Source organism: Neolamprologus multifasciatus, chromosome 12, assembly GCF_963576455.1.
Source record: "Neolamprologus multifasciatus chromosome 12, fNeoMul1.2, whole genome shotgun sequence".
Classification (NCBI taxonomy): domain Eukaryota; kingdom Metazoa; phylum Chordata; class Actinopteri; order Cichliformes; family Cichlidae; genus Neolamprologus; species Neolamprologus multifasciatus.
This window is the reverse complement of record NC_140450.1, coordinates 2,304,394-2,316,984: the sequence shown is the minus strand read 5'-3', so window position 1 is coordinate 2,316,984 and position 12,591 is coordinate 2,304,394. Positions and strand designations below refer to the sequence as shown.

At 42.8% G+C, this 12,591-nt stretch overlaps 1 protein-coding gene across 1 annotated transcript in view; it reads right to left on the bottom strand.

Moving 5' to 3' along the window:
- adamts3 (ADAM metallopeptidase with thrombospondin type 1 motif, 3) overlaps positions 1 to 12,591 on the bottom strand; it is a gene marked incomplete at its 5' end in the record, with an annotated part of 170,896 nt that overhangs the window by 98,092 nt on the left and 60,213 nt on the right. The window contains one exon of the mRNA XM_085180835.1: positions 8,373 to 8,566. Coding sequence (XP_085036961.1) covers positions 8,373 to 8,566 — 194 coding nt within the window. The remainder of the gene's footprint in view (positions 1 to 8,372; positions 8,567 to 12,591) is intronic.

The following is a 12,591-nucleotide window of genomic DNA, read 5'->3' as shown; positions in this document are numbered from 1 at the left end:
TGTTATAAGGGGAAAAACCAGTGGTGGGAAACAAAGAAGGCTCTCACAGCTGTAGAGCTTTAGTCTCATCACGCTGGTACAATGAAGGGAGTGAATGAGGTTTTTGCTTCTGGGAGATGAACTTGGATGAAGTGAATGAACACCTGATTTGTCTGCAAAGACGGGTTAATTAACAGGAATGTAGCTCAACGCAAAGGTGGGAAATGGGAAAATGTGAAAGCAGCGCTTGGTTTACATGACACTGCTATAACAACAGCTTATGAATAATCATTCCCTCAACACTGATCAAAACAACAGCGATGAAATTCTGGCCATAATCACACAGTCCTGCTTATCGCTCTCAAATTTCATTTGGCATAAACTCACTTACTCAATTTCCATCACAACCAGGATGTCCATGCTATAGGTGCACCTGCATAAGTCAGCAGGGAGTGGGTGAAAGGTGGAGGACCCACTTGACAGGTCAGGTTACTCGTCTCCAGAGATGGGCCGCGTTACTGTAATCTGATTACTTTTTAAAGTAACGAGTAAAGTAAGGGATTACTATTGCAAAAACGGTAATTAGATTACCGTTACTTTCCCGTAGGAACGCTGCGTTACTGCGTTACTAAAACCGTGATTTTTTTGCAGAATGTCTCATGACAGTGACGTAAGCGAGTGCGACGTTCGTGACAACAGCTGTGTGCAGATCAACAATGGATCATATATCGAGTGCAGAGAGAGTATGAGCGTGCAGCGTTTAAAGCGTGGAAGTACTGACCTTACTTTGAGTTTGATTCCATAAAAAGTGACAAAAACATTAGTGTCCGTTGTGCGTGGGAAGAAAACTTCTTTTTACAGCGAAAAAAACCCTAAACTTCCAAACAAGCACCGAGTAGCTACGACGTAATGGGAAACTCACAGAGAAACTCGCGGATTCTTCCACTGACCGCTGCAGCGCACCTGCACCAGGGTAAACCTCCGCCTACCCCACTCCTGCTTTACAGGTGAAAGTAGAGCAACAGGACCGCTAGTCTTGGTTATGGCATATATATATATATATATATATGCCATAACCAAGTGGCCAGCATAGTGTACAGGAACATCTGTGCCGAGTATAACCTGGAAGTCCCGAGGTCAAAATGGGAGATGCCCCCCAAGGGTGGTGGAGAATGACCGAGCTAAGATCCTGTGGGACTTCCAGATACAGAAGGACAAAATGGCGGTGGCTAACCAACCGGACATAGTGGTGGTAGACAAACAGAAGAAGACGGCCGTAGTGATCGATGTAGCGGTTGAATGACAGCAACATCAGGAAGAAGGAACACGAGAAGCTGGAGAAATACCAAGCGCTCAGAGAAGAGCTCGAGAGGATGTGGAGGGTGAAGGTGACGGTGGTCCCTGTGGTAATCGGAGCACTCGGTGCGGTGATTCCCAAGCTAGGCGAGTGGCTCCAGCAGATCCCGGGAACAACATCGGAGATCTCTGTCCAGAAGAGCGCAGTCCTGGAAACAGCTAAGATACTGCAGGAGCCTCAAGCTCCCAGGCCTCTGGTAGAGGACCCGAGTTTGAAGGATTGACCACCCACAGGGGCGTGCTGGGTGTTTTATATATATATATATATATATATATATATATATATATATATATTTTATGTGCTGGAATGTGCAGAAAATAGGTTTAAATATTAAACAAATTTCTTCCAGTCAGAGAATGTTGCATATAATTACATTTTTGCTTGATGCATAAAGTTAAAAGATTAAAACTAATAAAACAAGTTTTAAAAAGAGACTTTTCCATTTGATTACATTTTGTATGATGATTATGTAGAAAAAGTAGAATTGGGCTGAAAGATCTATCACTTTATCACCTATTCAGGTTGTAAATCGTGTTTTTAAAAAGTAACTAAGTAACTAAGTAATTAATTACTTTTGAAAATAAGTAATCAGTAAAGTAACGGGATTACTTTTTTGGGGAAGTAATCAGTAATTAGTTACTGATTACTTTTTTCAAGTAACTTGACCAACACTGCTCGTCTATTCCATGCATGCGGTTGTCCTTATTCCAGGTAAGGACAACCGCATGCTTCAGACAAACTACAGGACATTCCCACCTATTTATATAGAGAGATATAATTATATATCCCATTTTTTATCTATAGATGCACCTTTAGTTTGCTTTTTGTCTCTAATGACATCAGCTGTTCTACATCTGCACAGAGACGGTGTCCATGTGTTTGTTCTAATGCTGATTTGCGTTATTTGCAGTTAAGAAAAATATTTTAGAGCTCTTTTTTCACCAACATGGATGATGATACTGCATCTGTTGAGCATCTGTGTACAAAACCAGTCCCATAAAAAACAGTTCTCCCATTTTGGTGTCGAAGACCTTGACCAGTTCCCACCGAGTCCTGACCTCATCCCTGTCCAACAACTCTGGATAAACCAGTTTGCTTACTGTGAGCTGGGCCTTATCACACACACAGGTGCTGAATCTCACTGCAGAAGCTGGTTGGATTTCTAAAAGGAGATGAATTTAGATTTTTACAGCAGCATATTAATGTTCCTGGGTTGTTGTTTTTTTTTTAAATCTCACATTAGTGCCCACATACTATTGAATATGTAAGTCGACCGACATATCGCGTAGGTGACCATCGCCTCAGTGCTTTATGCTTATTATACTGATTTTAGGCAGCAGGCAAAGAGGAGAGCAATGGAAACAAAGAAGAGTAGAGGAGACTGAAGGGAGAAATCTGAGAGGAAACGAGCAGCGGAGACATGAAAACATAAGAAAGAAGATGAAAGAAAACGAGTGAGAAAGAGGTAAGAGGAGAAGATCAACAGCAATGAATAAGAAGATGGTGCCGTGGTCGGATGAAGCCAAACACAACCGAAACAACACCATCCCCACAGTAAAGCATGGAGGTGGAAACATTATGTGTTGGAGCTGGAACACAACTTCACCACATTGATGGACCAATGCATGGAGTCATGTGGGGTAAAATCTTGGCTGAGAACCTCCTTTTTCAACCAGAATGACTTTTCCAGCATGACAATTATGCAAAACAAACTGTCACAGAGACGAAGGAGTGAAAAGAAGGACGTTGAGGTCACCTCAGTGCCATAAAAAGAGTCATGTTAGCAAACAGGGGAGAACTTAAAGGAGTTTCTGTAAAGAGGGCTGGGCCAAAATCCCACCTGAGATCTACGCAAACCTGACGACCGTCTCAATGCTGTGCTTGACAACAACAGTTTCTCCACCGAGTACTCAGACAGGTTTTGTTTGTTGATTAAATTCTTATTTCACTCCAAGACATCCAAATAATTCTCTCACTTAAAATGAAACTACCAAGAATCTGGATATAAAAAGGAAAAAGAACAGAGAGAACTCTGTAGAGTTCATCTGAATCTGAAGACAAATCTAATAAAAATCAAAGAGAGAACAGAGCTGCCTGTGTGAGCCTGCTGCTTACTGATGGAGTCTCATTAGTGATGAAGTATGTAACAATAAAAGAACAGACTTTATTCTTCTCTTATTTACTGTAACAGATTCAGGACTAACGTATCGCTTGGACACAACCAAATAATTAAATGTGTGTGTGTGTCTGTGTGTCTATATGCAGAACTTTCCATGAAAATCAAGTTGTTGTTGTTGATTGGACTGCTCGAAGGGTCGCTTGTGAAGATGCCCACAGAATTCATACATACATGCTCATTAAATGGTCCAATCAGCTCCAATTCTCAGGAGGATGGTGAACACAAAGAAGAGGGGGCTCTGACTTGATGAGCGAGAGATATCAAAGAGAAGGAAAACTGGAAGACCAGAGAGGGAAACTGGGAAAAAGGGGAGATGACAGGAGAAGAGTATTGAAACAGAAGAAGGAAGAAAGGAGAACAGAGGAAGATGATGAACACAGATGAGACGGGGGTGAGGAGAAGAGGGAAGAAGGGAGCTGAGAGGAGAAGAAGAATAAAAGAGGTGCTGTAGGAGGGGAAAAGAGGAGGAGGAATATAAAAGGGAAACAAGGAGACAAGAGCAAAAAAAAAGAGAGATAGAGAGAAGATCAATCACAGTAATCAGTGTTCAGAGACTGCGCTGCCTCCAGATAAAGCCAGCGGGGACCTCTACTGGAAAACACCATCAATAACCTCAAAGCTTCAGTGCCAGACACTGCAGAGATCCAGAGCGATAGAGTGATGCATGTGGCAGACTGAAAAGAGCATTTATACTTTGGAAGTTAACAGGAACTGAGGTTATTATCATTATTAAGTATTTTGGAGGCATTTAATGTAGAGATGGGAATATCATGACAGGATCAGGGACACTGAGCTCTGCTCCTTAAATCCAAGGACACTGCACACCCAGTGTAAATGCAGTTTTACTATTCATGCCAGAAAAGGCTTAATAAAAACATCTATACATGGTAAACTGATAACTAAAATCATGAGATGTACAGTTCTGCTCATCATGATGCATTTTCCAGTCACCTTTCTCACTCACTATGTATTAACAGACCTCTCTGCATTGAATCATATCTGTTATTAATCTCTGTCTCTCTTCCACAGCATGTCTTTATCCTGTCTTCCTTCTCTCACCCCAACCAATCACAGCAGATGGCCCCGCCCCTCCCTGAGCCTGGTTCTGCCGGAGGTTTCTTCCTGTTAAAAGGGAGTTTTTCCTTCCCACTGTCGCCAAAGTGCTGCTCATAGGGGGTCATATGATTGTTGGGTTTTTCTCTGTATCTATGAAGCGCCTTGAGGCGACTTTTGTTGTGATTTGGCGCTATATAAATAAAATTGAATTGAACTGAGTGTCATGGCTCCACACACACGCTCACTTAAATCTTATTGTAAGTGGTGCTGAAGGCTACAAATAGACTTTTCTATTCCTTTCTAGTGGACAAAGGTAAAGTCCAAGGAACTCGGTGAAGATCTACTGAGGAGGAGATTTTCACCTGTTCTTGTTTTATCCAAAATTTTATTTAAAATTTTATGTTTTGAAAGTGCTTCACCACAAAGATTTATATATGAGCACTACGAGATTTCATTTAGAAGACATGGAATCAAAAATGATCAGTGCTGCTAATGATGGAAAAAACCTGAATATCAGCAAATGTGCAAATATGAATGTCAACAAGTGACAAATTAAATGTAGCAACAGTAAAATAAGCTAAACTAAAAAATGATGACATAAAATATGTAACTCTCATAATAAAACTAAATATTTGACCTACTTTCATGAATATTATAGGACAAGATCAATTTTCGATCTGTTTTTCTTTAGTCTGAACTAAAAATGTGCATTTTCTCAGACAGAGTGAACCACATCCAGACTAGAGGAAACATCAGTACCAGTGACTGATGGGCCCTGATTGGCTGTCACGGACAAACAAACTGCTGCAATCCTTCCAGTCAGTCCAGGCTGGAGCGTTGGATCCAGAAAGCCTGCATCAGCCCAGCAAGGACCTCGTTTAAATAAAGCCGGCAGACGAACTGCTTTCATGTCCAAGCGCAGTATGGGTCCATTATGGGGAATATCAGCAGTATCTGAGAGGCTTGTAATTTGAATACAGCGCTACAAATAATGAATGTTAATACAGCGCTGGAAATAATGAAGCCGGTGAGGAAACGAGAGGCAATCCTGCCTTTTTACAAACTCTCAGACTAAATGAAAACACAAGCAGAGCAACAACATGTGTGTAAACAACATTATGCAATCAGCACTTCTGGACTGGATCATATATCTCCTGCTGATGCACCGACGCTTTCGTTGCTTTGATTTCTTTAAAATCCTTTCATGTTTCAAGTCAAATTGTTCTGCCCTACAACATGTCAGCGATCACACAAAAACGATGTCTATCAGAATTTGGTGGTATGTGATCATCTGCGGCCCGTTGCTTCAGAAAGCTTTGATCAGCTGCTGATTTGCTGCTGAGGAACAGCGACGGCAGAAACTTGAGTGACGACGCGGCGGCAAAAATGTTCCGCCTTCTCTTCCATTTGCATTGAAACCTCTCATTAAAGGAACACTTCATCTTTCAGGAAATAATGGCACATGTGCCGATCTCTCACAACACAAGCGAGGTGTATCTGTGACATCTGTGAGGACGTGATGAGCGAACACTGCATCTAATCTGCTCCGGAGACTAATGACAGTCTGAGCTAACTGCACACGGAGGGCAGAGGAATCCCTGCTAGGGATCATACTTGAATGGCAGTAATAGTTCCCACGGAGGCACGATTAGCATTCTGTGTGTGGACAACAGGGTGAATTCACACCGGAGGAAACAGATGCAACAGCTGCTTGCGGGCTCCATTTTTTACTGATTCAGACAATATAACACTGATCCAGAGCAGAGAACCCACAGGAGTGGGCTGCTGTGACACCAATGACTCACTTATTCATATCGAGACCAGTTCCATACAATATGTGATAGGAAACGTAGATTAGAGGGTACTGTAAGCTTAGCCCAGAGCAACAGAGAGACAACACCAGCTCTCAAACAACAAAACGGAAAAGTGTGGATGACTAAAAATGCACTTTGAAATGAAGATACAGTTAACGACTGCTTTGGGAGACAAAGAGACTGAAGAGTGTTTATTATTTGCAGGTTTCTTCCTTCCTAGTTTAACCCTTTAAGACCTACCATAGAACCAAGTCCGCCAGAGCTTATATCATATTTTTACATGCTGTGGAGCCATTTTTGGGAGCATTTCAAGTTGATATACATCAATACAACCATTACAGCCTAAATTTTAATAATATGTCTGCATTAAGTGCATAGTAATTACATAAATTGCAAAAAAGTGCAATAAACTACAAAAAAATTGAAAATCGTTTTTGTTTTTTTAACATATATTTCTAGTTAGAGAAATTTAAGAGGCTTATCCCTCAAACCTGTAAATACAAAAAAGTTGCACAAAATAGTTTCCCACCACAGGAAATTTATTTTGAGTGTCTTCATAGTTTTATTTTTGAAATACACCAATTTTTATATACTGCAGGAAAAACTAAAATAAATAATATAATGCAAATTTGCAAAAAAGCAGCATCTGCATCAAAATAAACTATTTCCAGCAGTGCAATATGAGTCCTAAGCATCCCAGAAACCACACAGAAAGTCAGAAAGTCAAAGATAACTTTTAAAAACACCAGTATAGGCTCATGAGGCCCTGATGGTAAAAAACCACATTTCCGCAAAAATGACGTCACTTCCGGTTTCGGGCAGGTCATGGTGGACATGTGAAAGTTTGCGCTGATGGACGTAGGAAGTGTTACAAACAGCTGATCGGATCAGCAAAGCGTGTTTCTGGAATATTATGTTTTTGTTGCTGCAAGTGCTTTTTATGCAGTTTTTGCAAAACTATATGTGGAAGGAAACTGTGACCGAGGACAAGCTGATGGCATAAGATGTAAGTACAACTCCTCCGGTTTCATATGCAAAAAATTATTGTGCTAGCTCACGTGGTTGCAGAGCTACCGGGATTTAAAAATAGTTACGCAAAATGGAGCGTGCTGCTCTGACCGGCTTTAAAGGGTTAAACATGGCTGACTGGAGGGAAGACGTCAATGATCACAGAGATCACAGAAAAAAACACTAAAATAAAGTAAAAAAGGAATCTGACTCTATCTTTAGGGTCCCAGGATGCTGAAGCCCAGCTCAGCTGACGCCAGTCGTTGATCCACTGTGCTGCTCCTACAAGCAGACTCTGATTCTCAGCACCATATTTGCCTTTTCATGAAGGTTAAACAATCTGCATCATGTTACTGACGACATCTGTGAACACTTTATGGTATCGTGTCCACAGACATCACTCTATTGTCAAGCGTTGCTTTGAAGTCTCGATTTTGGAGCAAGAAGATGTGGCAATTTCTTTCACCAAAACTGAAACACACACTTCTTTAGTAGTTGTTAAAAGTCGTACAGGAAGCCAATGTGCAAGCCGTGTCACAAACATTTCAAAGAGAAGGAGGATGTGGTTAAAACGCATAAGAAGCTATAAGAAGTGAGTGAATACTGAATTTTAATGGCACCAGGCCACGCTACCAGACTTCCTGAATTGGGATTTACATTTACGTGTCAGTACAGTGCATTCATACAACCCTTTATTCTGTATTTAAGCACATCCAGTGCCAATTTAAAATCACCAATTAACCTAGAATCCCTTTGGATTGTGGGAGGAAGCCGGAGCACCTGGAGGAAACCCACAAAGGTGAGGTAAACTCCAGAGGAAGGCTCCAGCAGAGCAAGAAGCGAGCCAGGTACCCGCTGCACCACCGAGCTGCCCAGTGGCATCCCTAATGCATGCTGGTCTGCATGTGGACCAAAACACAAGTCAGGTTTAACACACAACAGTTCAAACTAGGAACAGAATGAAGTTGTAGTGACTCACTATGTTCATCAGTGTGAGGAGGTAATTCTGCACATGCTCCTTGCCGTGAAATCGGACCACTGAGTCATCGACTCCCAGCAGGATTTCGATGTTGTAGTCGTCCTCTCCAGCGTCCCTCCGTCTGCGGCGCCGGACCGTCTCATTCACCTGTCGGGTTACTGAGTCGAGGGTCCTGGGAACGTCGAGCTCCGGTTCTGTAAGATTAAGACGGGAGACATACGACTTTTAATATGTTTTCCATTTCCAGCTGTGAAAGCCGCTTCAGGGCGTTGATTTTAAAATGCTGAGTAAAGGCGCTCGCTGATCTGCTGTTACATAACAGTTACATTGTGTCAGACGAGCATTCGATCAACAGTAATAAGCGAGTCGTGCAGCTGCAGGTCTGCACATGAATGTGTCAGCAGAGGCCAAAGCTTGCTCTGAAGTGCCTGCTGGCCTGAATTATACATGTTTCATATTCGATGGTTGGAAAAGGTTTTATGCAGTCAGAGCTTTATGATGTTTTTTCTGATCAATGATTAACTAATGAGCAGTATGAGGAGATGGCGCAGCGATGCACGGAGAAACCAAGCAGATGTTTTCAAAAGAGGAGACACATTTTCCAGCCGGGTGCGCAGGCACAGCTGGATTCATAACACTTCAATTCAACTGCTGAAAAGGCAAAAAACATGTTTATAATTTCCAGTTTTAATCATTTACTGGAGCAAAAGTACATTTTCTGGTTCCAGCTTTAAACGAGTGGATTTGTGTGACCTTCTGTTTCACATCATTTTCATTTCAGCATCTTTGGACTTTTGGTCAAATAAATCAATACTATGGGGAAAACATAGCAGTGCTCCTTATTCACCTGAAAAATGTTGATTTAGCAAAACAAAAAGAAAAAACAAGGAGAGAGAAATAGAAAACTACTTTTGTTTTAATCATCATCTTATGATAAAAGGAAAAAGTCTTTGTTGTTTTCGAGCAGACTGACTGGTTATAATGGGCAGAGGGGCGGAGCTGCAGGTTGAATGACTCATCAGGACGTCTGTTTTTCTCTAGTGGAGCTGGTGGTTACCAGTAAGGCGGTGATTATGCTTCCAGTGTTTTATTTAACCACAGTGGACTACATCCTGTTCGCTCTGTATTGACGTATGCAGTTCGTTTCAGATATAATCAAAAATAAGAATGAACGGGGGGGGGGGTCACTATTTGTTATAACATGTTATATAATATCCAGTATTCATTTTAAATGGATAACATTGCAGTTTTTGATAACTCACCAACAGTGACTCTCTCAGTAAGACGAATTTGTTTTTAGATGTTCTTTGTAATAATGTAAAAAAATGAAAACTCCCATTTACAAAAAATATTTAGAGTCATTGCTGATTTCTTTGCAGAAGACTCTGGCTGCTCTAAAGTGCATTTATACAGTGGTGTCAACGCAACAATCGGGGGCAACTTGAAAACCTGGCAAATATTGTATAGATCTTCTTTGCACAACCAAAACAGCTCTGACGCACTGAGGCGTGGACACGGCTCGTCTAGGGGCTGCTCTCTGGCTTCTGGCAAAGCACAGTTGGGTCCACTAATACAAGGTGTCTCCTCCGTGAGGAGAATCGGATGGAGGTGGGAGGGCTCCTCAAAACTTTCTAGGGCATTTGTTGCAACTTGGAGGGCAGACTGACCTGCTGGAGGAGGCTGCTGACATGTGAGAGTTTAATTTCAAACCGGGGGGGTGTGTCTGCTCTGAAACAATGTTTAAGTGGCCGTGTGTGTTAAATTACCTCCACGTTAAACAGGAGGAAAGGTTTCTCAGCACTGAGTGAGATTATTGATGGTTATTCACATGTGAGGTTTTGAGGTTGAGCCTGACAGGTGACAGGTAATCCAACAGTTATAACGGCTTCAAAGCCATTTAAAGTTTATCAAAGAAAAATGTCAAGAGAAGGGAAAAAATGTTTAATCTTTTTCACATTCTGTAACCGATTCCAACTTGTGGAGACTAAAATTTTGCCCAGACCTTTCAGGGTGTTGCACACTCACAAGGTGATTGGACAGGTTGCCTAATTTCCTATCAGGAGGCAACCTTTCTGCAAACAGCTGCAGTCTGACTCCAACCACCCTCAGACAGAAAATTATTTATCTGATTCATAAATGCAGACCGACTGGCAGCATGTTGGCATCAGTCTGAGTGAGTGTCAGCCGGCTCCCAGCTGCTTGTATTCTGGTTATATTCACGTAGAACAGGAAGGTTGTGAGCGCAGATGTAATATGTGTAAAATTTCTGTCTATGCAGACAACAACAAATACACAATTTTCAACTACTTATTACGGTTAATTGCTGTATTATCATAAACAGCATGCATGTAATGACAAAGTTGAACTTTGAGGACCATGTCTGCAGCTGACAGAAGACAATCAATCGCTGTGTATGTTAATGCAATATGCAGTATACTGAAAATGTAAAAGAATTGCTATAATATGGTATCATCAGTGAAAGATTGTGGTAATATCATATTGTGGGGTGTTTGGTGATCAGTTAACCCAGCATGCATGTCTTTGGGTGGAAGCTGAAGACCTGCAGAGAACCCACAGACACGGAGCGAACATGCTCCGCACAGAAAGGCTTTAGCCGTGTGTTCAAACCTCCTCGCTGTGCAGCAGGTGATGATATATTTGGTTTATTTCAAAGCTCAGTGTAAGTGTAAGATCAGTGCTTGCGATTGCAAGTTCCAACAGGAGAACCCTATTTCAAACCAAACCGAGTGAGAGCGTGAGGCACGCCTTGGCTTCTTCTGCAATTTGTACAAAGCCAATGAATCCTCAGAGCGAAAAAATAAACTGAAAGCAGGAAAGGTTGTTGTCCATTCAGCAATAAATACAAATGTCTGTCAGCGAGACAGCACAGGCCTTGAGCTAAAAATTGGGTTCACGTTGGTTCATGCAGCCCATTTACAAACAAACCAGAGCAGGCAAACAAAGGTGCCACAGACTCACAAGAAGCTCGTATGCTGAAGACGTTTCGGTAAGCTCTCATCAGGCCGTGTTAGAACGTTTGGCAGTGAGGCGAGTCGAAACAAATCGTGCTGTAGAAACCTGTGAATTCAGCTAAAACTGATGGCGCTGGAAATAACCTCGTCACACAGATACAGCAATCCTGTGCAGTACTGATGAATGGCAGAGCAGTGTTACAGACCCCTCACCTGGCCAAAGACGTGCAATATAAACTCCTGCAAACCACCGAGAACATAATCAGAGTGAAAAGCTGAACAGCTGAAGGACAGTACGGCCGAGCACGCCTGCTCTTTGAATTCTCCCTGAATAAACGAACGACTGAAGTAAAGTAGTTCACAGTTTTAGATTTCATCCACATCGGGTGAAGATACTCTGCTGGCAAATCTGAAGCCATAAATAAAAGCACAGGCCATTTTTCATTTTTCCAGGGATGCTGTGGACCACAGACAGGGCCGGTGATTGAGTGGAGAGGGAGCTAAAATAAATAGGAAGAAATGGCTGCCACCTCAGCCGTGGCCCGGCTTCTACAGTGTTGGGATTGTGGAGCGCATTCCTCGTCTCCGCCGCTCCCGTCATGACACAGGCATTCTTGTGCGGCAGGCCAGCTCCCCCCCCCTCCCCTGCCTGAGTAAACAGGCTCTCTGAGGTCCCTACTTCAAACGCACAGGACTTCCCCTCAGTAGCGCTCCTTAAGACTGCCAGTGTGCTTGAGTCAGTGGCGAGCACCCCACCGCCCTCCTCTGCCTTGCCCCACCACGGGCCACAGCCCAGTCCCGTGGGAGCCCCGCCATGCAAGCAGCAGCCCAGGAGACGGGGGCCCTGGGTCAGCGTCTGCCCACACATGGCAACGTGCGGCAAGGTGGCAACGAGGCCGGCCAGAGCCGCCGCAGGCTAAAAATGGCACAGACGTAGGCGACAGGCATCGCGCCATCAGCTGAAAGTGGAAATCTACTGTGTCTGCTGTGACAGAATTAATATCCACGGTTCAAGGACGCGCACACACGAAACCCATTAGTAAGATGGACACAGATACGCAGCCAATAATGACACTTTGTGTACTGAAATTCAAATACGCAGCAAAAAGCTTTTCCCTTTTCAGTGCAGATGCATACACGTCTCCGCGGAAACGCTACTACAGGAAAGTATGCAATGACCTCGTTGAGAGGAAAATATCCACGAGCTCCGAGGTTTTACAGCAACAATAGGCAGGAATGTGAATTTA